At 40.6% G+C, this 26,042-nt stretch overlaps 1 protein-coding gene across 1 annotated transcript in view; it reads left to right on the top strand.

Moving 5' to 3' along the window:
* Positions 1-717: 717 nt before the first annotated feature.
* CLASP (CLIP-associated protein) overlaps positions 718-26,042 on the top strand; it is a 79,687-nt gene continuing 54,362 nt past the window's right edge. Inside the window, exons 1-3 of the mRNA XM_087680209.1 lie at positions 718-1,691; positions 17,895-18,050; positions 18,177-18,239. Of these exons, the coding sequence (XP_087536335.1) occupies positions 1,359-1,691; positions 17,895-18,050; positions 18,177-18,239 (552 nt within the window). The 5' untranslated portion in view covers positions 718-1,358. The remainder of the gene's footprint in view (positions 1,692-17,894; positions 18,051-18,176; positions 18,240-26,042) is intronic.

Consider the following 26,042-nt stretch of genomic DNA (forward strand, 5'->3'; position numbering starts at 1 on the left):
GTGAGAGTGCTTACAAGAACAGTTTCATAGGTAGGTCAACTTAGTTTAGTTGAACCTTAAGGGGCCATGTGCAAGAGTGGTTACCTTAGAACATATGAATGCACAAGGAGAGAGAAAGATAGTAACTAATCTCACCATGTTGCATCCATTTGAGATATATACACAAAGTACCTTGTTTTGAAGGGGTACGGGATAATCAGTAACTCACATTTGGAATTTGAGCATCGATACTAGTCCACGTGTGAACGATGGCTACTATTGTGACATGTACAAGTCGATTCAACTTGCAAGTGGAACGGGTTAGCGGTCTAAGAAAATACCAAAGAGGATGCCTATCTTACTTAGATACTTGGATTTAGTGGCCTAATTAAGGTCAGGAGCAAAGGTTTTGGATGTGCAAGGTGACAAATAAGGAACGAGAATAAGAAAAGGAAAATTGGAAAGGGTTTGGAGGCCCGAGTTTTTCCCTCCCACCAACCACCGGGGCCCATGTCCTCTCTCTCAAAATTTCACACAAGCACGAATCAATCAAATTAAGAATAATAAGAATATAGTAATATCATAAGCAATCGGATTAGTAATTCAAGAGTTTAGTGTAATTAGCAATCGTATCAACCAAACCAATTCATGATTAATAATTGGTAGTTCAATCTCTCTCAACACACACAATTTTGCCTGCAAAAACTGCCCCTGCCTTTTTTGCCCCCTTTTCCCTTTCAACAGCTTTCTCCTCCCCCTCTCCTGCTCCTGCATCTCTCTCTCTCTCTCTCTCTCTCTCACACACACACACACACACACACACACACACACGAATTCCTTCTTCTCTTTCTTCTCCTTCTCCTTCTTCGTCTACTCCATTCTTCATTCTTCTTCCTCTCGAGAGAACCACCCCCCTTCGCCCCCGCGCCATCGCCGTTCCTCTCTCCGATCGCAGTGCCAGCCCCCCTCCTTCGCCTCCCCCCCGGTGCCCTCGCTTCCAGGACTTTTATACCCTCCCTAGGGTTTCCCGCCCCACTGGTCTCCGTTTCTCCGGGCTGCTCCGCCCCTCGCACCAGCCGTGTGTCCTTGAATCGCGCCTGATCCGGCTCCGCCATTCCCAGATCAAGCTCGCCCTTGCTTCATCCCGAGATCGACTGCATTGAGGTCAGGTCTTCGTACCATCGTGTCCTGCTCGGCTAGTTCTAGTGCATTTCGCAGCAATGGGGGATTTGCCAGGTTCTGATTCGAGAATTTGTGCAAACTAGGGTTGATTTGGAGCGAAATATGCAACCACGAGTCAAGTGTGATGCGCAATTTTCCTCTTCTGCGCAGCAATAGTTGCTTATTTATGGTCCTTGACGCCTTATCATCGACTGGAAATGGAGGAAGCTTTAGAACTTCTCCAAGCGAAGGATACGAAGGAACGAATGGCAGGGGTGGAGAGGCTTCAGACCCTCCTGGAACAGAGTAGAAGAAGCCTTACTGCGACAGAGGTTGGAAGTTTGGTGGATGCTTCTCTTGGACTCCTGAAAGACAATAATTTTAGAGTTTGTCAAGGAGCCCTGCAAGCGCTTGCGTCTGCTGCAGCTTTGTCCAGCGAGCACTTGAAGCTGCACTTCAATGTGCTACTGCCAGCAATCGTGGAACGGCTAGGTGATGGCAAGCAGCCTGTCCGCGATGCAGGAAGACGGCTACTTTTGGCTTTAATGGAGGTGTAATCTCGTTCCCAGTTCTTGTACTGACAAAACAATGCTTTAAGATTAAGCTTTGACTCCCTGTTTATTATTGCCTATTGCACGTCATGAAACTCCACATACCTCCAAAAAGTAGAGATGGTCCAACGTGCAGGGATAATCATGTATAGATCAAGGATTCCTGCCTCCTTGGGCTTTGCAATGGTGTAAGGGACAATGCTAAACACGGCTTTCTGTTTACCTGCAAGAAGCATGTGCATTATATTGTCCCGCATCCTTTGTGTTTCCAGCTGGGCAGTATTCTTCCTTAAAAAAGAGGTTTATGTGTGCTTAAGAGCACATCTGACCAGCCAATATTAGCAAACTATATCTTCATACTTTCATATCTGCTTGCCTTTTTGTGCTTGGGGGGGGGGGGGGGGTGCGGGCAGGGTGGGAGGGGCATCATGGTGTCTCTGTCGTTGAATCTCCCTTACTTGGCTCAAATGAGAAATATGGAATGATCCCTGGATCTAGCTTTATGTGATAAATGTCCTTTGATTTCTTGTAACTGGACAATGTTGTCACAAGATGTTATGGACTGCTGCTCATGAACATGTTTGTTGGCTGAAAAGCTTGAATGCAGGCCTATGCCTGTAAAAGATACCCATGCACTCCTATGATATTTGTTCAAGGGGCTCTTACTGCACGGACGTTTGTCAGTTTGGGCTCTCACTATCTGCTGATTCTTTCTTCTGTGCATGCAACCTTCATTTGCAATCCCCCATTATGTTACTGCAGCTACCCACTATGATGTTTAGTTTAGGTCATTTTGCTAGGAGTCTGATAAAATTGGAGTGAAATAGGTCTTGACCAGACCAGATAGGCTGTCAACATGCATTAGTGTGATGTAGGCAAACCCTCAGGTCAACATAGTTTTGTAACAGATCTTGGATCATAATGATTGGAAGACAGTTATGTTTTGGCTGTGAAGAAAGAAAGACTTGAGCATTTGGTCAGGGATGCATAGCTTATCTGACAATAAAGTGCGATGGTGAAAGATTCCATGAACCTTGGGAAGATTGTTGGAAGATTCCATGAACCTTGGGAAGATATCGATATTGATTTCTCGAGACACAAGCAGCTGTATGGGCCATTTGAGGTAGATCAGCAGGATGATTTTTAGTGAAGGTTATGATCAGGATATCACAGATAGCCGGTTTTTCAATATCCAAGGAATGCCTAAGAGCATTGTCAGTCATACCAAATTTCAGACTTTGGATCTCTTGAAATGTTTTGCGATGAGTCAATGATGAAAATCTAGAAATTTAGCAAGTATTAGCCACTATGGAGTTTGCTTTTGAACAATACAAACCAGTCATCGTTTAGCAAAGCTACTGCTAAGCTGATTCATGGGAAATACTTTGTTGTTGTTGATAACAAGAACCATGAGACCTTAGGTGTAGGCGAGTTTGTGATAGACAAAGATAGCTTTTGCATCTTAAGGCTGTGAATGAAGAGTCACAAAAGAAACAACAAAAGCAATCATTAAACATTATATAGTGATACAACTCATTGGGTTCAACTCAAGTATTAGAAAGGTAGATTGAGGAGGTTGATAGCAACAAAAGTCAGTCTATGAGATTTTCCACCAAATAGCATGGAGATGGGAAGGAAAGTGAGTTTGTGAGATTGAATAAATCCTCCAATGACTCGGCCTTGTGGTTGAAGTGAGCAAATCATTAGAGGATGCCTTTCATGCTAGCCCATGTTATGGAGATAACTAAAACGATTGTTGATGTTGCCTTCATAGTTGCGTTCCAACACGTATGATTCAAATTCCATATGTTTTCATATGTGGATTCTGTACGAGTATGAATAGGGGCAATCATACTTGACCACATTTGGGACAAAAGTTTTTTGCGTTTTTTTCCTCCCTTCCAAACTCTCGTATTGCACAAAATGAAGTGCATGCAAACCTTTTAGTCTTTGTGGTTTGAACTTTATTAGTCTTTTTTAGTATCTACTCCCTATCATCTACCTCGTAGCCTTCATGGAAATGGATATGGGAGTTTATATCTATGTCAATTGAAGTTGCAAGTCGAGACCCTTGAGTTTTAAAGTTAGACAATTGATATGCGAATCTCCTATTTTGGAAAATGAATGATTGACTCTTGACTCCTGAGTCAATTTATGTACAAGGCTTCACATGGTTGAATCATGAATTCTAGCTTTTACTCAACTTGATGATTAAAGTTATCAATGTGATATAAACGCCCACGCCCAGTTTCAATTACATACTTCTTGATCATTTCAATAAAAATTAGGGCAATGTATGATTCAATCCTGAGGTCAACATTTGAATAGACATGATCTTGCTTAAGGGTGATTTCGCAAATTGAGTCATGCAAGGATGCTATTCTTAAGAAAGGTTGCTCAGGAAGTTGCTATTAAAAAGCTTCTTGGAAGAATATGTTGTGAAGAAAGCTTCTAGGAAGCTACTTTGAAGGAAGCTTCTAGAGGAAGCTATTGTTTTTAGAAGCAGCTATTATGGAGAAGCTAGTAGTAGGTGCTATCATGGAGGAAGCTTATGGTAGAAGCTACTTTGGAGAAAACTCATGGTGCTTGGGTGGAATTTTTTTGTAATGATCTATGCCTTTGCATTTGAAATTAGAGCAAGAGGTTGTCGGGTATCTTGTATTTAAGATTCAAGGAATGAAGATGTGTAATGCTCTCTTGTTTGTTTCATTTAAGCTAGAGGCGCAATTATTTTTCACGCAACCCCTATGAAAATCACAACATAGATTTCATGTTTTGTCCTGATGTTGCTATGTTGTCATGAGCTTGTGTGTGTGTCCCATTGACTTGCAGACATCATATTCCATAAGTTACAAAAAGGCCAAGTTCTAGATGTTAGGATAGAGAAGGCTTTTTGTAGTCCTGTGACATTTGCCCATTTGTTTAAAACAAATCTACAATGTTAGAGTCAAAGTTAGAAAAGCCTTACCATGTTCTACTTGGTGATGATCGCTTGAAATGATAAATACTAGTGAAATGTGGAGATACAATGTACAACAATTTTCAAGCTGCATTTTGGCTTGGGCCACTTTTAGGGGGCATTTTTTTGTGGCCCTCTTCCAATCCCAAAAAGAATGCCCAATTGAATCCAATTCAATTAAATTCAAAGGGAATTGCCAATTTCTAGAGTTTTGTAGGACAATGGGCTTACAAAAGTTCTTAAAAAGGGGATCATGGGCATTGTCATAGTTCATCCCTTTGATCTCACATGTTTGCCAACTCACCATCATCTGCTTGCCTTCATCACATCATTGCCATCATTTTTAGGTGAACCTTGTGGTTGCATTGCGATCTTTTAGAGGTGTTGTTGCCATCATTGGAGGCGTCCTTGCTGTAGCTATCATCATCAGCAGTTGGTTATCGGTAGCATACCTTAGTTGTGTTTTCTTCCCAAAAGTTGTCACCTTGGCACTTGGCAACTACCACCTTTTTTCTTCCCAATAGCTCCTAGCATCTATGTTACTACCCACGCTTCTAGACACTTGCATTTGGCATTTGCAGCGCGACGTGTTCTTTTCTTAGCATTGATTGCATCCTTTGCTTAGGAATTGTTGTGTTTTGTTATTTTCCTTCAGCATTACTAATAGCTATCATTGTTGGTTTGCTGCATTTGGGATCCATTATAACTTACAAAGGATGACACTCTCTTTCAGCCTAGCACAGCCCGCTCCCACAAGAGATTCCGCTCCTTGAGCATCTCTTGTGTCACACGCAGGTTAGTCGGTTTGTATGTTGGGTTTCATCTTATCAATCATTCTCACTTTTCTCTCTTTTTGCATTTTTTCGAGTCTACTTGCTAGTTGTGTTCGAACACCGTGTTTTCTTTGCAAGCCCTTGTGTATCCTCACAATTTCTTGTGTCAAACATCTCTTAAATTTGATCCACTTGGATCTTTTCTTAATGGCCATATCTTACATATATCAAGTGTAGTGACTTCGAGATTGATTTGAGCATATAAAATTACTGTAAATGTAACATCTTACGAGTTTCTTGAGCTCTTGTCTTTGCAAGTTTATGTCAGCCTCTTAGTGTCTCCTTGCATTCTCTTTTGCTATAGTGCGTGTAATATTCTTATATAATGTTGCTAACATAGTTCCAAGTATTTTGCTCTTGGCTCTTAATGAAAGATTTGTGAGAGGGTGCAATAGAAGAGAAACATGGAGAAAACTAAAATAACAAAGACGAAACACAAAAGAAAAAGAGCATTGACATGAAAAACATTCATACCAGGCTGCATACAATCAACCCTTGCATGTTGCGAAGGTGCATCAGCAAGGGGGCCAGATTGATTGAAGAAGGTTTGATTGAGGAGGATGTGAGATAATGATGACCGTTGGAATGATGATTTGATCTATGGGAGGCATGTATTGATCGGCTATAAATAGGGAATGACTAGCAAATAAGCTGACTTGATAATGATGATGATGTTGGACCAGCTGATTTGATTGCCCAGAGGTTGGAAACATGGCCAAAAACAAAATGCACTCAATTGATCATAACTGTGTATTGTCAATAGGCTGAAGTGGATGAATGGCAAATGCACTCTAATTTCCACCCAATATGCTTGGAATTGAAGGAGATTGACACACGGCAATAAATGACAGAGTGAGGTAGTAACAGAGCTTCCTAAGTTATCGTTTCACTTAAATTGAGGCTCACAAGTAGGAAATGTACACAAAAAAAGAAAATCAGCAACATGTTTGCTCACATCCTCTCTCAAATATTAGGTGTGGTCAAAGGAGACAAGTGAAAGATTCGATGGAAGTTGGACCATGTGTATGTCGATGAAGTTTGTTGATGTAGATGTTGAGTCAAATAGCATGTCTCTTTCTCTAGATGGAAAACCCATTTCTAAGGGTCGTTGAAACAAGCTAATGGGAGTGGAGAGGTCTCAAACAAGTCATATTGGATGTATCCGATTGGGAATGGATAAGCGAAGTCTCTGATTTGACCAAAAGACTCTAGTGAGGAGCTATTGAATGTATTGTAAAGCACTTTTGCCAATCAAAGACATCATGGGATTAAAGAGCATAGGATGGGGATGCTAGCAACAAATGAGGGTGCTTAGACAAGAGGGAAAGTAGTCGTTGCATGAGATAAAAGCTTTGAGATAATATGTATCCATGAAAGAGTTCCTCATGATCATGGGATTCCTCCTTTGAAGTTGATAGAAGGGCCATGGAAAAACCCCCTCTAAAAGTGATAGGGGGTTTAAGGAATCCATTAAAGGAGATGATGGGGGATGGGTGGGAACTTGTGGGATGGATACTTCTTTCAACACTCCTAGGGATGTAAGGTCTTCCCATGGTGTTGACACTGGGACCCTTTATGCTTGTCATTAGAATAGGATCTTAGGATGACTTTGATTTAGTCTTCTTCCCTTTCTTCTTCTTTTGGCCTTTCCTCAATGAAGTGCCTATTGCAAAGGCTCGGCTAGTAGATCTTGCTCCTCCTAATCCTGTCTCTTGACATTGCACATCTTGCTCAAGAACCGTGGGAACTAACTCCTCCCATGAGATAGTGTCTTGAACTGGAGGTGAAAAGAGTCAGGACGTGATCGCAGTGGCTCTGATACCAGTATTAAATTTCAATTTAGCTTTCTTCAGCCGACTCCCTTCTGAAGCACGAGAGGGGTGTCTTCGTTTTTCCACCCAGCCACGCTTAGGAGAATTCAGGAACCGTGCGTGTCTAGCATGTTGCCAGTTGTCAATTTCTTAGGAGTTATACTAATTAATAACTCTCTTTCGAATTGCCTTGTTCCTATTTCCATTCCTAAGCCCCCCGAACCCTGTATGGGCGCCCAAGGCTCCCGGACGGTCATCTCTCGTGCTGTTTCCCCATAAGTTACATTTATTAATGTAACACCTAATGTCTCCGTGTGACTCAGACTTAGGCTCATAGGCAAGAGATGACAATGAATGACAAACATGATCGCCAATGCATCCATGGAATGGAATATGTGGATGATGAAGAAAGATGGGAGTGATGAAGGGATGGTGGCCAGTCAGGACTCACATCTTGATTCATGTCACATCCTTTGTGGTTTGTGCGTTATCCTCCCATTGTCGTAAATGATCTCTTAGCATTGATCTTCCTATTCTCGGCAACCTTTTTGATGATCCTCATGTTAAATTTTACTTATGTCTACGCTCACACAAGAGTGTCAGTGATTTGCACGTAGGACACTAAGGCACTTTTTACTCTCCATAAGAGAGGTTTTTCCCCATGTCACATTATGCCTCATTTGTGTATTTATGTCACACATTTTGGTCACTTACCACATATTACACACATTTGTGTGTGAACACACTTTAAGTCACTTACACAACCCTAAAGTCTAAGGGTTGTACTTTGTACTTTGTATCTCACTTTTCAATCAGTTGAGTGTTGAGTAGTGACCACACACATTCTCTCTCTACTGTCGTGCACTCTCTCCCAAGCTGAGCTGCTGTTTCTCATCGTGTTCATCATCACCAAGTGGTATCAAAGCCAAGAGCCACCTTGTCCACCTTGTAGCTTCGCCCACCAGCTCAACTGCAGCCTTGCCCTCCAGCTTAGCCAGGTTGCCACCTTGTAGTCATTTGCAGGCCGCTTTGCAATCGGTAGCTCTGGCCTTACTCTTGCCACCTTTGCAATGGCCCTGTAGCTTTGCTCGCTTGCCAAATGCCAACTTTGCAGCAGATGCATCGCCTTGTTGTGCCTTGGCACCGTTGAGCGTCTGCCCACTAGTAGCAGCTCCATCCATCAGTTTTGGACAGCTGTGTTAGCTGTTTTGGACAGCTCCGCCCTGCCATGTCAGCATACATTTGGCTTGTCTTCAGCTGCCATAGGTATGTTTTATTATTTTGTTCAAAATATGAGAGCCAAAGCAAAGGGCTTTTGTAGGGAAAGGTCAATTTCTACTTTAGCAAGTGCTTCAGTTCACAAATTGCAGAAATTTGTAGACATTTGGGTCAGCAAATTTGGGGCTTTTGTATGTTTGGTAGACATTGGCATATGTATCGTGGTTTTAGTCTGAAATTGACTGAAATTTTGCACATTGGATGGTCAAATTTTGGGGCTTTTGTGTTTTTAGTGTCGTTGAGCACTCTTATCGCATTGGGCAGCATGGCGTTTGCTGAAATCTGAAAAAATTCAGCACATTGAGGCAATAGTGGCCAAGGGTAACACGATTTAGTTGATTAGAGCTTGGCATTTGCTGTAATTTCTAGAAATTTGCAAATTTGCAGGTCAGGCAAGCTTTTGTTATCACTCTTGTGCATTTGAAAGAGTGACATTTGTCATGGCAAATCAAGGATAGAGTGATGTCTTCACTTATGTATCAAAAGAGGATAGATTGGATGGCAATAACTATTCTCTGTGGTCCTTCATGATGAAGAATGTGCTCGTCTAAAAAAATCTTTGGGATTATGTCAGTAGGAAAGAAGTACGTCTTGATGATTTGGCTCTAGCAACTCCTCCACAAGGAGGTTGTGGTTAAAGGCAAGTTGCTGTTCAAGCAACACCCCAAAGAACAGCTGCATAGAAGGCTTGTGACACTAGGGATGCCCAAGCACTGTCACTTATTGGATTAGCAGTTTAGCGGTCAATAATCCGGCATATCCATTTTGTTACTATTTCACGAATAGCATGGCTTACACTTGAGCATATGTTTGTTGGAAAAAATGATCCTCACATTTTTTTTTTTTGAAGGAGCTTGAAAATGTGAAGATGGAATAAGGTGATGCTATGCAAGATCACCTTAATAAAATTCAGGACTTGCGCGAGCAGTTGATGTGAAACCAGCATTCCTTTCGTGGATGGGTGATAATTCCTTGATTACAACTTAGTTACAACAGTAACATTTTTTACAAAACTAAGAAATGCAAAATAACTTACAATCTTGGAGAATGGACACCGTGTTGACTCCAAAACCGGCGCTCCTTTCGGTATTTCTTTAACTTAATCGAAGAAGAAGTTGATGGACAATAGATTTTCCCAATCCCTTTTGATATTCTAACTTCTCTTTGCTGACCAAAATGACTAGCAAGTTGTCAATGTGATTTGCCCCTTGATTGGGCAGTCAATTGGCCTTCACCCGCTTTGATGGAGATGGAGAATGCCTCAAATTCATTGATTTGCTGGTCTCTCCACCTAGATTTGATTGAAAATAGTTTTAGCCTTGTTGAGTCTAGGTCTTGGAACTTCCAAAATTTGGCACTCTTCCTGAGGCTATTGCTAAGCCCTAATTTCTGTTGCTGCAGATTAGGGTTTACAATAGAGAAATCTAAAATTTCACAGTCTCTAGTGATCTCAATGTTATAATCTTTGTAGCAAGGCTATAGAAAGGCTGAGCGATGAGAGAGAATGTTGAGGGGAGAGAAAATTCAAACTTCCTTCACGAAGAACTGAAGAAAATCAGTCATTTTCAGGTGTTCCCTTGTGTTAACAGCTTGTAGATGCAAATTGAAGAAAATTAGTCATTTATTGTTGTTGCCTTGTCTCAATAGCTTATAGATGCTGTCACCTGCTGTTGATTGGTCTTCTCTTTTTCCTAGCGCCTTAGAAGGTCCTCCAATGGCTGTAAATTAGATCAACAATATCTCCTTCCTCTCTCTTGCAATTTGAATGCACTAAAATGCCTTTCTTTAGTCTCTAAAGACGTTTTTCAGTCTTGTATGGGCATTTTTGACAAGCGGCAACCTTTTCAAATGGTTTTTCTAGCATTATTTATAATCAAATATTAATTTTAGTTCTTAAATATTGAGAATTAATCTAATGATTATTTTGGTTTCTTGAAAAATAATCAGATAAGCCAATAATTAAATTGGCTAGGCAACTTCCATTCTCGAGTGTCTCTGCGTCATCTTTAACCATAAAATTAGCGTTAGGTACCATTAAATACCACTTCTCTAGTGTCATCAATTGACACTTATGGCCAAATGAATGACCTAGGTCAACAACTGGCACGAGTACTTGTGCGCCATAACTTATAGCAACTTTTGCCTTTGACATCTAGTGATTTCCTTGGGCTCATAAATTTACTCTTAAGCCCAATTACACCTCACATGTGTAATATTTGCTTAGCCACGCGATTCCATATGTTAAGTGAGGTTTCAAAAATACATGTCTTCGTGACATGATGAATGTAGATGAGTATTATTTGATTCTTAGATGATCTCTACGACTTTGAACTCTTTGCTACCTTCTTATTTGACCTTTCATATAGCATTGAATCTCAGAATGTGGGTTTCTATGTAGACACTTACTTTTCTTCTATTGGTTAGCTTATTATTGGAAAAAAAACAAACAAGAAAGAATAGTGGGGTGGATGTTGTAGCTTTTGAACAAGCTTTTATGGCAAGATAGAAGGGCAAGGGTAATTATCCAGGAATGCTTTGTAGAGTTTTGGAATGTCACAGAACAACTATAAGCAGGGGGCACACAAGCTAAGAAGGGCAAGTGCCATTATTGTAAAAAGCTAGGTCATTATATCATAGAATGCAAGAAACACATTGCCAAGGAGAAAAAGGAGTTTGGGATGGTAGCGTTGTTTGTCATTGACCGTGACTACTATTTTTATACTTGTAGTTTCTTCTTGGGCAGATAGAGCATTCAACTCTATAGAAGATGCTAGCACTTGGTTCTTTGACAGTGGTGCTCCTAAGGACATTACATCCTGTAGGGACTTGTTTACTTCTGATGTTATAGCTCCTGTTGGCAACTCAGTGCAATGTGCCAACAATGTATCTTATCTTGTTAGAGGTGTTGGAGAGAAATTTTTTTAAAGCCATTGATGGCTCTACTCTCCGTTTACAAGATGCTTTATATGTGCCAGGGATAAAGAAGAATTGGTTGTTCATTTTTGTTTGGCAAAATGTGGAATGCAAGTCACTTTTGATGATGATAAATGCATGGTCAAGGATAAGGAATTCTTGATACTCACTAGCACATTATGTCATGGACTTCATGAGTTAGATGTTCACTGAGTTGATTAGTTAGTTCATTTGGCATCTACTTTTGCTCTTGTTATGCCAGAGGCAGAGTTATGGCATGCTCGTGTGGAGCATGTGAGTTATGACAGTTTGATGCTTATGCAATGTACTCGGTTTTGTTGGAAGGCTTACCTCTCTTGGAGAGACCTCATGAGCACATTGCATTTTGGGAAAAATGCATTGGTTTTCTTTTCCTTGTGATGTTGGTTTTAAAACTACGGCCAGGTTGGAGATTGTGCATTCAAATGTATGTGAGCCCATGCAAACAAAGTCATCGGTTGGATGTTATTACTTTGTCACTATCATTGATGACTTTATACGTTTTTGTTGGGTTTATTCATTGGTTAAAAAGTCAAAAGTGTATGGTGCTTTTTTGACTTTTATTACACTTGTGGAAATTTTTTCTGCCATAAGACTCTCAATTGGGACTGAGGGGGGGAATATGTCTTCCTTGTTGAATAATTTTTTGAAGCAAAAAGGCATTGCATATCAATATACTATTGCATATACCCCACAACAAAATGGGGTTGCAGAAAGGAAGAATCAGTCACTCATGGAGATGGCTAGATGTATGCTAGAAACTAAAAAATTGCCACATGGATTTTGGATGGAAGTGGTTATGTGTGCTCAACATGTTTTGAATAAGTGTCCTACTAAGGCATTAAAAAATATAACGCCTTTTGAGGCTTAGAATAGATGTTAACCTTTAGTTGGTCACTTTCGTACTTTTGGGTGTCTTGCTTATATTCTCGAAGTATTGAGAAAAAAGTTGGATAATAGGGTTGTCAAGTGCATATTTGTGGGGAATAGTAGTGAAAGCAAAGGGTATAGATTGTATGATTTTGTTTCCAAGAAAGTTTTTGTCAGAAGAGATGTGGTTTTTGGTGAGAAATCAGAATTATCTGTAGCTAGTTATGACACATAGCTGGCTGCAAAAGATGTGTTTGAAGGGTTGCTGCCTATTTCTTTTGATGATATAGCTAGAGCTTCATTAAATGAACAAAATGTTCAGCCAATTGCTTCATTAAATAATGCAGAAATTCATCCTATGGCTGATTTGAACATTCAGCAAGATGTTGAACATGAGGTTCATGAAGAGCATGTACATAATCAGAAGGCTAGACATATAGCTAGATGGTACTTGTAGGCTCTACAAGACAGTTATTTAGATGCTCCTCTTGCTGGTTATACTCGAAGACAAACATGTTTGCATGATCATGCTAATGTTATGGAGTTTGTTATGGCAGCAAACACACTTGATGATGATGAGCTTGATTCTTGTGAGGATGCACAATAGAGTGTGTATTGGATGGTAACAATACAAGCTGAATGTGATTCTATCATGAAGAATCAAACATGGGATTTAGTTACCTTGCCTATTGGAAAGAAAGCCATTTTCACTTAATGGGTCTAGACCATAAGCTGAAATGAAACGCGGATGGATCCATTGATAAGTATAAGGCTAGGCTTGTGGCAAAAGGCTATGTGCAAAAGTGTGTGGTTTGAAACAAGCTGTATGGTTTGAAACAAGCTCCACAAGCTTGGTATGCCAAAATTGATGCCTTTCTACTCAGTCAAGGGTTGATCAACAACCGATTAGAGTCTACTCTTTACGTATATAAAGAGGGGGGATCCTTGCTAGTCATTTGTCTTTATGTGGATGATCTACTCACAAAGGCCACATATCGGTTAAATCTCAATATTTAAGAAAATTTATAGCAAACTTTTGATACATTAGATTTGGGGACTTTGCATTACTATTTGGGCATGCAGTTTATTTATGATACTAGAGGCATTGGATTGCCACAATCTAGATATATTGGTAAACTCCTTGAGGGATTTCATTTCCAGGATTGCAAGCCAGTAAGCACATCGATTGAGACTGGACTTAAGTTGTCTTTGCATAATGACAATAATATGTTTGACATTCATACATATGCTCCAAAAGTTGGATGTCTTATTTATTTATGCAACATCAGGCCAGATATTCAGTTTGTAGTTTCAGCCTTGAGCAAATATATGCACAGCCCACGCATGTCACATTGGCAAGGTGTGAAGTGTATTTTTCGTTACTTGTAGGGTACTAGGACTCTTGGATTGCTTTATGCCAAGGGGGGGTTGTTGTAGTTACATGCTTATAGTGATTCCGATTGGGTTGGAGATTTTGATTCTTGTCTCTCTACAAGTGGAAATTGTTTCTTTTTTGGCTCTTCTTGCATTTCTTGGCTTAGCAAGAAACAATCCACTGTTGCCACATCGTCTTGTAAAGTTGAATTCAAGGCAGCTTTCACTACTACAGCTGAATGCGTATGGTTGAGATGCTTGTTGGCTGATCTTGATGTATCTGTCACAGAGTTTATTCGTTTGTTTACTGACAGTCAGAGTCCCATTGCAATGGCATAGAACTTAGTGTTTCATACACACATGAAACACATTGAGATACATTATCACTTTGTCAGAGAGAGGCTATGTGCAGGAGATATTAGCCTTGTCTATTGTCCTACCATCAACAATGTAGCAGACATCTTCACCAAAGCTCTTCCTTGTGACAAATTTGAAGCATTTCACAATGCTTTGAATTTGATCTCCTTCGGTGGATGATCCTTGTATGCTAATCACTTATCACTCCAGGGGGGGTTGTTGGATTTTACTCACGCCTATGCTCACATAGTAGTGCTAGTGATCCGCATGTAGGACACTCGGGCACTTTTTACTCTTTGTAAGAGAGGTTTTTTCCCTAGTCACATTATCCCTCATTTGTGTATTTATGTTACACATTTTGGTCACTTACAACATATTACACACATCTGTGTATGAACACACTTTAAGTCGCTTACACGACCCTCAAGTCTAAGGGTTGTACTTGGTACTTTGTATCTCACTTTTCAATCAATTGACTGTTGAGCAGTGACCACACACACTCTCTCTCTATTGTTGTGCACACTCCCAAGGTGAGCTATTGTCCCTCATCCTGTTCATTACCAACACCTCAGTCACGGTGGTTGAAACACTGATCTAGACGGTCTTGATCATTGATTCTATGGTCGTGAGAATCTTTTTGGGGGACCCTCTCCATCTGATCTTATCAATTGTATTGGTCTGCCATTCTATCCTTCAAATAACCTACAAAAAAGCAAGAAATATGCTTCCCTCTTTGATGAGGACTGTCTATTGGAAGGAGCGGCACTTTGTTTCCTGCTGAATTTTGACTTTAGTACCTTGGGAAAGTAAAAACAACCTATGAAAAGGTGAAAACGACTTGCTATTTTGCTCCAAAGTTTGTGCTATAATGTCAGTTGGCCTTGATGGATGAAGGTGACCTTTTAGATGGATGAGAGGGCTGCTGGGAAGGCTATGATAGCTTGCATTTTTGACGAGGGAGCCTTGCTGTGAGCTGCATTTGGGAAGAAAATGTGCAGAATGATGAGAACAACCTGCTCTTCTTGGAGAATACCTGCATTTTTGATGACTTTATCAGAAAATAGATTATCTACTGCTTCTAGGGGTTCAAGAGGAAGTTGCTAGGCTGCAGGTGTCAAAAAATAATGTACCGGCGAGACAATAGGTTTGCGTGGAGGAACATAGAGTGAACTCAGCAAACATGGATCCCTAGATGTTTGTATGTTTCCTCAACATGAGTGTTTTTTCAAGACAACTTAGTGGTGGCTTGATCACTCATTGCTTGGGTATCCATGGTCCTAGTCAATTGTCATCGCTTGTATGTATTATGGCATTGTAGCTTTTGGTAGATCATTGTCATGGAATGGGATATGATGGTGGTCCCTAGAGGTTTGTACATTCCCGATCATTGTATATTTCATCATACTAATCACCCATGATTCGAGAGAGGGTGTTAGTCTAGTATGTATCATGGGCTTCAGGTAGTGTGTTTTAGCCTTTTGGGCAGTTAGGCAACACATTTTAGCGTTTTCAGTTGTCTGGCATTTCTTCTTGAGACTTTTAGGGTTTCTTTAATTGTCTCGTGTCTCATCTAGAGGCTTTTATATATGCTCCACTTCTCTCATGGTTGTATCACATCATCTTGCATCCTTGGAGAGAGGGGGCCTAGAGGTATTGCTGTTGGTCATCATTGTGTGGGGGCCTTGCTAGTATTGCACTATACATCTTGTGTTTCATCTTACGGATTCCATTGTGATTCATTTTGAGTTTCTTGTGTTCATGTGTTCTTTCCTTTTGTAAGTGTTCATGCTTTCTCTTTCATGCTTTTGATTATCTTCGAGTTTACACATTGGCTATGTTGACATTTTTATTGCCTATGTTGATGTTTGATTGCTTTAATTTATGTTTAGCTGTCATGTGCTGATGACTGCTACTCCTAACTGATTTACCACCTGCATCTTCAACACTTTCTCTAACATCTGCATTTTGTGCATGAGAGGGTTTTCTATCTTTGATTTGGTGCAACACTCAACTCTTTTCATTGTTGGTTCTCATCTCCTTAGTACATCATGTGTTTTTTGTGCATGCTTGAATTGTGTTTTCTTGAACTAATGTACTCTTGTTTTTGTTTGTGTCTTTGACCACTTAGTTGCTTCATGTATCTCTCTCTACATCTCTCATTTCTGTCTCTGGTTTCCTCTTCTAATGGCATCACTATGCCTTTACAAGAAGGACAAGCTCCAAGGTCAAAATGAATCTGCTTGCATGTTATAGGGAAGATTCCTTCTCAAGATGGAAGCACTGATTTGACAGTGCTTACAGCTGGGGAGATGGGTGACAAGCTGAAGGGGAACTGCTACTTTTAAGAAGAGGCATCTTCAAAAGTATTGCAGGAATTAGTGGCTTTGTAGGAGGAGGCAAGAGGGCAAGGGTGACTCAACTTCTTCAATCTCATCTGACTATGACCATGATTTCAATTTGGCAGCCAAGGTTGATGTGACCTTAGAATCCATCTTGTGGTTTTAGCGATGTTGTCACTCAAGAGTTTCAAGGCCAGAGAGGGTGGTGGTAGTAGGGCATCCCAGCCTCACTTATATCTTTGGTGTGGTGGTTCCTTGAGCCCGCTTTCTACATGCATCTCTTTCTCTGATGGTTTTGAAATCTTGAAGTTGGTGTGCCTTTATGTGCATGATGAGAGATATGACAATGAGCTGGCTTTGCTCCTAGTTGGTTCTCACATGTGGTATGTCTTTGGCAAGATGGCTGAAGGTGGGGAATCCCTGGCCATTATGTGCTTTTGCAAGGCTGTTCATGACATGCAAGGAGATTTGACTATTTCTACTGTCTTCAGGTTCAAGTATGATTGACATGGACACCAGTGTCTTCTTCGAGGCACTTGAGCATTGGTTTGATCACTGAAGGCTGGGGTATCCATGATTCTATATATTGTGATTTGTTGTATGTACTCTGTTGTTGGGGTTTTCAACTTTTCTAATGTCTACTGTGGTATGTGAAATGGTGGACATTCAGGGGATCTTCTTGGGTGGCTTTTTTCTGTGCCTTTCCTCTGATCTGATAGAGGGTGTTAACCTCATATATATTATGGGTTTAGGCCCTATAATGTACATTTCAGTAGGTTTAGGTGGGCACTAGGTGGCTGCATTCAGAATAGCTGATCTGATCCTCTCAGGTCTGTCTAGGCTGGATGATCTGTTGCTGTTTTTGGTTCCACTGTTGCCTTTGTATTAGGCACTCCTCCACTCCTTTTTGTATCATCTGGCGTCCTTGGGGGGGGAGGGAGATTAGAGGTACAGTGGCTGGTCATTGAGTGTTAATTACCCTGGTGTTATGGCACTCATTGTCATGTTTTCTATTATGGATTTGATTGCCCGTTGTGAGTTCTTTTTGAGTTCATTGTTCTTTCTTGTTCACTGTTCACTGTATTGCGTTTTGTACCTTCTATTTATTGCTTCCGCTTCCATTGTGCACTTTCACACGTTTTATGACACTTTAGAGAACATTCATGTGGTCATGTATGGTACCGAGAACTTGAGATGAAAACATTTTTTTGTGTGTATATCGCACATTGCATGCATGTATGTGATAGGTTAAAGAACAACTCTACAACTACTTATGGTTGTAAGATCTTGAATGGAAAATGTTTTTTCTATGGACATGAGGCTCCTCTATCCTTCTATGTTTGAATGTTCTTGCATGCATTTTCTCTTGTTATGGAAGATATATCAACTCATGGTTGGGTTTGTATTGTGTGTTTGACTTCTATCTACAGATCTCATCACCTACTATTATTGTAGAAAGAGCTGGTAGTTATGCTTGGGCTCACAAAAATTGGCGAGTTAGAGAAGAGTTTGCTCGCACAGTAGCATCAGCTATCAATCTTTTTGCTGCTACTGAGCTCCCATTTCAACGCTTGCTACTGCCATCGGTAATGGAGTAACTCAATTCTAATTGATTTACTTTTGAAATACATTATTCGCTTGCATGCATTAATGACTTGACTTTCTAAAGTTAGTTTTGATTGCAAACTTAACAGCACCCCTGTACATAGCAGGTTCTTCAATTGCTGGAGGATTCTAACAGCAATGCAAGGGAAGCAGCTATGGTCTGTTTAGAGGTAGGATGTCTTTGATGTAGCATAATGCCGTTGGAGCTTTCAAGGCTCCTCTTTATTTCTATAACTTTGTACAATCTGGTTCAGCAACATTTCTAGACTCAAAAGTTGAGGTATCAAATCTGGATGTTGTTCTTCCTGGCATCTAACAGTGTCAACCCGGTACAAAGAGTTGATACTTTCACCATTCAATACATGAATATTTGATAGTGCACCAGCAGTCAGTTTATTGTTTGGGAAAAGCAAGAGTGTAGTTTGGAGTTTGTTGATGGATGAACTTGTTTACTTCTGCACTTTACAAGCATATGGGGTACTTGCTTTTATGATTAAACATAAACAGAAATACATATATAGTCAATTTGTCTAGGGTTCATGACTTTTATTGTTCAGACCAAAGTTAGTTCAAGAAAAACAAATTATTTGGAAAGTTTGGACAGTCACCAAAAGTATGAATGCAACTGTGGAATATTGATTCTCTGAATGTAAGCCTAAGAGGCTCTAAAATAAGCTCTATAAGAGCATAACTCTCTTTCTGACTCACCTGATTGAATATCTTATAACATATGTACATACGACAAGCCAGCTTTGAATAGCCAGCAGCAGTAGGCTAGGGTCAGCTGATCCTAGGAAGACAGCCTGGGCCTGCTGCAGTTGGCAGGATTACTCGGAGATGAAGCAGCCATTTCCACAGTGGACAGTTCAGGGCGCCTCATCAGTAGTGTGAATTCTGAGGGGCCTGGGCCCTGCACCCTTGACCTTGTTCAATCTTATGCTGTATCCCTGAGTTTAATTCATCTGGCTGTGCAGTAATCTCTGCAGCGTGACTGTAAATTTTCTTCTCCTCAGAAGTTAGTGGTTTTTTTGGGAAATCGGGAGTGGTTTAAAATGGAATATGGTTGAACTGATGTAATAATTGTTAGATATGCTCAGTGCCCCACCCTCGTAAGGTGCCACCAATGATCCATGGTGCTCAAAGTTGTAAGGCCTCCATTATGAGGAGAATCCATATGTGAGCTTGGATATTGGTTGAGTCGTGACTTGCATGCCAGATGAGGTCTATGTGATTGGATGGCAAAAAGGTGACTGTTGTGGGTCTAATCTTTGGGTTAGATGGAGCAGTTAAGCTGGTAGCAACTCAAGGCACATTGCATCAAGTTGCGGGGTAAGGGAGTTATCAGGGGCCTTGGCTAACGATAAAGGGAATATTCCCTGGCCAATTTGTGGAGGTGCATATGGAAGGTCAAGAAACACAGGTGCATATGGAAGGTCATCCATCATGACTTCCTTCACAGGCTATAAAAGCTAAATCCCTTCACAGCCATCTATCGTCTATCTTTCACCCAGTCAGAGTTGATCCTACTAGCCTTAAGCTCTTTACCTATCTTCTGTCTAGATCACCATCTAAGCTTCATAGTGGAAGCGCATGGGTGGATAGAGCCTCTTTGTATCAGTTGTTTGGAGCTAAAGAAATTTTTTAATTCTCCTCTTATGTGTTGTGCACTCTCTCTTTCTTTCTCAGATTTTGTTCGCTGTGCCGTGTAATTTTTACATGGTATCAGAGCCTAGGGGCTCTTAGGATCAAAGAGTGCGCAAGAGGCAAAGGCTTCAACAACAAAGAGAAACGATGTCATCTTTCGGAAGCGGTTCTGGCACATCAGGAAGTGGTACAGAGTACCGGCTATTCAAACACTGAGCATTCGTCCACTAACTTTTAGCAAAGGCAAGTTAGATGGTACAAACTACACCTTGTGGAAGTTCAAAATTACAACTATCCTTGATTCTTATGAGCTTTTGGATACTGTGTTGAGGATTGATACAGAACCACAGTGTCTTGAGGACATGTATTTTTGAAACCTCACTTAACATGTGGATTAATTTTTAATCACATGATTAAGTAAATGTTGCACATGTGAGGTGCAATTGGAGTTAGAGTAAATTTATGAGCTCTAGACCCGAGAAAATCACGTGATGTCAAAGGCAAAAGTTGCTATGAGTTATGCCATATAGGTACTTGGTGGTATCTTGCACCAGTTGTCGGCCTAGCCTCAGCATAGTTGTCAGGTATGAAAGGTACGATACGGTATGGTACGATAAAATATGGTACTAAATGATACCTTAAGATTTTATAAGGTACGGTATGATATTAGTACAAAAAAAATAACTTGATTATTTTGGACTAAGGATGATAGAACAGATATTTCAAGTCTAAATAGCAATGCTATTAGAGTATATAAGATGAGTACTTGAGGGTAACATGCCAAAACCTAATACTGCATGCGCAACATGTGCTACTGCTATCTACAACTTATAACTACATAGATGGGTGTGGATACATCATATATGCCTGATCATACAAATAAGAGAAGTGTGGGCTTAAGAGAGAAGGTTGAGAGAAATTGTTTGAATCTCAAATAACCTAATCTCATGGGAGAATCATATTAATATAAGGAGCATTTAGCTTGTCCCAAAGTGCAGTTCGAATGGGAAAGATGTATCTATTAAGTTGGTACCTTATGGTACTAATACGCAAGGTATGATACCTAAAGTATGGTATAGTATCAAATCTTTCGTACGTGGTACTAGTGCAACTAGAGAGAGAGAGAGAGAGAGAGAGAGAGAGAGAGAGAGAGAGAGAAGGTTGAGAGAGAGAGAGAGAGAGAGAGAGAGAGAGAGAAGGTTGAGAGAGAGAGAGAGAGAGAGAGAGAGAGAGAGAGGAGAGGCTTGAGAGAAAAAGAGGGAGCGAGAAGCTTGAGAGAGGCTTGGGGGAGAAATAAGAAAGAAAAAAGAAAAAAAAAGAAAGGAGAAAGAAAAAAAAAAGTTGTAGACTTAGAGGAGAGTGGCAAAAAAGTGTCCATTTTTTCGTACTAAATCGTACAGATACGTACTGTATTGTAAAGATCAATCTGTACTATGTACGGAGACAATCTTCTGCCTAGGTCATTCATTTGGCCATAAGTGTTAGTTGGTGACACTCGAGAAGTGGCGTTTAATGGTACCTAACTCCAGTCTGATGGTCAAAGATGGTGCAAAGACACTCGGGAATGGAAATTGCCTAGCCAATTTAATTATTGGCCAATCAGATTATTTTTCAGGACACCCAGATAATTATTAGATTAATTTTCAGTATTTAAAAACTGAAAATTAATATTTAATTATTGATAAGGCTGGAAAAACCATTTGGGAAGGCTGCCACTTGTCGAAAAATACCCATGCAAGACTGAAAAACGTCTTTAGAGGTTGGAGAGAGGCATTTTTAGTGTATTCAGCTTGCTAAAGAGAGGGAGGAGATGCCGCTGGTCTGATTTGCCTCCATTGGAGGACCTTCTGAGGCAGCCAGGGGCAGGAGAAGGCCAATCAACAGCAGTTGACAGCATCTACAAGATATCGAGACAGTGCAGCAGCTGTAAATGACTGATTTTCTTCAGTTCTTTGCATCTACAAGCTATTGTGGCAGGGCAGCAGCTGCATTTGACTGATTTTCAGTCATTCTTCGCAACAAAACTCTGAATTTTCTCTCTCTATAGCTTTCTCTCTCATCTCCCAGCCATTTCACATCCTTGCTCCGGAGATCTCAGCATTTGGATTATTGGAGGCTGAGAAATTGCAAATTTCTCTGCTGAAAACCCTACTTTACAGCAGAAATTGGGTTTAGTAGCAGCCTCGAGAAGCGTGCGAGAAATTGGAAGCTCCAAGACTTGGATTTTTCAAGGCTGAAGGTGAATTTCAACTAAATTCAGGTGGAGGACTAGCAAGCCATTGAATTTGGGGTGTTTCCATCGTCTACGAAGTGGGTGAAGGCCAATTAAATGCTTGAATCAAGGTGTAAAATAGGTTGAAGACTTACTGGTCACTTTGGATAAGAAGGGGAGTTTGAATACCGAAAGGGATTGGGAGAATCCCATCGTACATGAACTTCTTCTTCAATGATTAAAGAAATATCGAAAGGGGCGCTAATTTTGGGGCCAATCGGGTGTGCATTGTCCAAGATCAGTAGGTAAATTTGTATTTTCAAATTTGCATTAATTGTTTGCTGCTGTAATTAAGTTGTAATGAGGGATTTACCACCCATCCATGGAAGGAAGGCTGGTTACATATAGCCTATCCTCGACCCATCAAATTCTAATGTGATGATTTTTTCGAACGCAGATCTTCTACGAGCTTGGAAACGAGGAATACAGATGCATTGTGTACCTTAGTTACATGTTGTTCTAACAGTGTTCAGACTTTGATTCGACATACAACCAAATCATCAGAGGCTTGGAATATATTGAGGAGTCAATATGAAATGTGAAACCAAACAAGGATCCAAAACTTGCAGAATCAACTAGCAGCGGAGAAGTTAGTCGAAGGAGAGATGGGTGAAGCATTCATCACTCGGATTAAGAATCTACGTGACCAGATGCCTGGCGCTCAGATACAAAAGACTAGTGAGGACCTAGCTTGGAGATGTCTTTAGATTTATCCACAAAAGTTTGATAGACTAGTAATTGTTCATAATACTCAGGTGAGACCTTAAGCTTTGACTTTTGAGGGGTTTTGTGCATTATTGATGGAGGAGGAGTTGAGGTTGAAAGCTTGAGAAAGAAGCAGCAATGGAGATGTTGCATTCTCTGCCAATGTAAAAGACAAAGGTGGTTCCTTCACCAAAAGTGATGGTGACAAAAAGAAGAAGGGTGGTAAGAAGAAGTTTCAAGGAGAGTGTTTCTACCGCAAGAAGAAAGGACATGCAATCGTAGATTGTTGTGTCAAGAAGGTAGATGAAAAGAATGGTACCCTTAAAAGTAAAGAGAAAGAGACAGCCAATATGACTGAAGCAGAGTTAGAGTTATTCATGGCGACCATTGAGGAAGTGCGTTTCTCGGCGCAAGAAAAATCTACCACTGACTCATGGGTGTTGGATAGTAGGGCCTCTCGTCACATGATCGACCAGAAAGGTCTATACAGTTCTATACAGTCTCTACAAGAATCCATCACTGTGATGGTTGGAAATGATACAAAATGCCCTGCTGCGCGCACAAGTACTATTTCTTTTGTTGTTGCAAATGGTGAAGTCAAAAAGTTTTCAAATGTGTTGTATGTTTTTGAAATTAGGAGAAATTTGTTATCAGTTGTTGCCATAACTGATCTTGGTCATGAAGTGAGGTTAAAAAGACATGTGCAAAAATTCTCGACAGTGTTGGCAAAGGAGAAAGAAGAAACAACTTGTATGAGCTAAGTGCTCTTACAGCCACCGCTAGAGTGGACATAAGTAAGCTTTGGCTTAAAAGGTTTGGACACATCGGATTTGCAGTGTTGAAGGAGATGCACAAGCAAGGTATGATTGCTCACCTACAGTGATTGAATTGAAGGAACTATGTGAAGCTTGTATGATGGGCAAGTAACAGAGAAAGGCATTTTCACAGGAAAGCAAGAATAGAGTAGAGGTCTTCTCTGGAGTTGGTGCGTGCTGACTTGTGCGGTAAGATGCCTACATAGGCCTTGGGGGGATCTTATTTTATGTTGATTGTCGACGACTACAGTAGGAAGATCTGGGTGTACTTCCTTCGTGATAAGGCTTAAGCTTTTGGTAAGTTTAAAGAATGACTAAAACTTGTTGAGAATGAAACATGGAAAAGTGTGAAGAAATTTAGAACAGATGGTGGTGGTGAGTTCAACTCAAAGGAGTTCGAAGACTTTTGTAAGAGCAAAGGGATCAAGCGTCAATTGACAACGCCTCACACACCTCAGCAGAATGGTATTGTAGAACGCAGGAATCACACCATTGTGGAGATGGCAAGATGCATGCTAAAGGGCAAGGGATTGCCTAATCATTTTTGGGTTGAAGCCATTAATTCTGCAGTTTACATTTTAAATCGGAGCTACACAAAGCTCTCAAGGGAAAACACCTCATGAGTCTTACACTTGTAAGAAACCATCTGTCTCACATTTCAGAATTTTTGGATATGAATGTTATGCACATGTTTCAGATGAGAAGAGAAACAAATTAAAACTAAAAAGCAGAAAATGTATCTTCTTGGGTTATAGTGATGAGTAGAAGGCTTACAAATTATATAACCAAGAGGCGAAGAAGATCATCACGACCCGTAATGTGGTGTTCAAGGAGCAGTTGCATATAGTGGAGGAGAAGAAGGCAAGTTTTTCCACTTTATCATCAAGCGAAGTAGTATGTATGGGAGATAGTGGCAAGAGCTAGGAAATATCTTCATCTCTGAGAAGAAGTATGTATGGGAGATCCTGAAGGCATTTGGCATGACTGAGTGCAAGGAGATAGCTACACCTATGGAGGTGAGGTGAATGCAAAGTTATTCGTTGAGGATACATTAGTACTAGCAGACATTGGGAGGTATAGAAGGTTGATTGGCAGTTTGATCTACTTGTGTAACACCAGACCAGATATCAGTTTTGTTGCTGGTGTTTTGAGCAGGTTCTCAAATAAAGCTCATGAGAGTCATTGGAAAGCTAGGATGCGGGTGCTCAGATATTTGAAGGAAACTCTTGACCATGGTATCACATATAGTCTCAGAACTTCTCTTGTGGGAAATGTTACTCAGATTGGGTAGGAGAGTGTGATTTCAGAAAGTCAGTTTCTGATGCTTCTCTTTGGGTTCATGAATTTTGTCTTTGGATTAGAAAGAAGCAGCCAATAGTGGCATTGTATTCTACTGAAGCAGAGTACAAGGCAGCTTGTTTTGCTGCATGTGAAGCAATATGGTTGAGAAGGATCTATGGCATATGGGAGTGTAGGATAAAGAACCAATTGTGTTGAGATGTGACAATCAAAGTTGCATCGCCATTGCCAAAAATCTAGTGTTTTATGTGCACACCAAACATATAGAGATCCAATATCACTATGTGCATGATTTGATCGATGATGGGATAGTGGAATTGGTTTACTATTCAACAGAGGTGAATGGAGTGGATATCTTCACAAAAGCACTTACGAAGGATATGCTTCAAGTTCATCTTCAGAGACTCGACATTGGGTTGAGGAGATAGTTCACCTGCGGATGGACATTGAGGAGGGGTGTTCGATATGCTCAATGCCCCACCCTCACAAGGTGCCACCAATGATCCATCGTGCTCAAAGTTGCAAGGCCCCCATTGTGAGGAGAAGCCATATGTGAGTCCGGATATTGGTTGAGTCCTGACTTGCATGTCAGATGAGGTCTATGTGATCGGATGGTAAAAAGGTGACCGTTGTGGGTCTAATCTTTGGGTTAGACGGAGTAGTTAAGCTGGTAGAAACTCGAGGCACATTGCATCGAGTTGCGAGGTAAGGGAGTTATTAGAGGCCCTAGCCAACGGTAAAAGGGAAATGGAATATTCACTAGAATATTTCCTAGCCAACTTGTGGAGGTGCATATGGAAGGTCAATAGACACATGTGGACACGGAAGGTCAACAGACACAGGTGCATATGGAAGGTCATCCATTATGATCCCCTTCATAGGCTATAAAAGCTAAAACCCTTCACAACCATCTATCATCTATCTTTCACCCAGTTAGAGTTGTTCTAGCTAGCCTTGAGCTCTTCACCTATCTTTTGTCTAGATCGCCATCTAAGCTTCACAGTGGAAGTGCACGGGTGGATAGAGCCATCTTTGTATCAATTGTTTGGAGCTAAAGAAAAATTTTAATTCTCTTCTTATCTGTTGTGTACTCTCTATCTCTTTCTTAGATTCTGTTCACTGCGCCGTGTAATTTTTACAATAATGTTGTCAGAAATGGCAGCTTGTAAGATTATTTTCAGAACTAAGCTGCCAACATTTTTATGTTCTCTTTGTATCCTCTTATGGCTAAGCAAAGA

This window comes from Lygodium microphyllum, chromosome 6 (assembly GCF_053477565.2).
Source record: "Lygodium microphyllum isolate KBCC chromosome 6, Lygodium_microphyllum_v1.1.10, whole genome shotgun sequence".
Taxonomy (NCBI): Eukaryota; Viridiplantae; Streptophyta; class Polypodiopsida; order Schizaeales; family Lygodiaceae; genus Lygodium; species Lygodium microphyllum.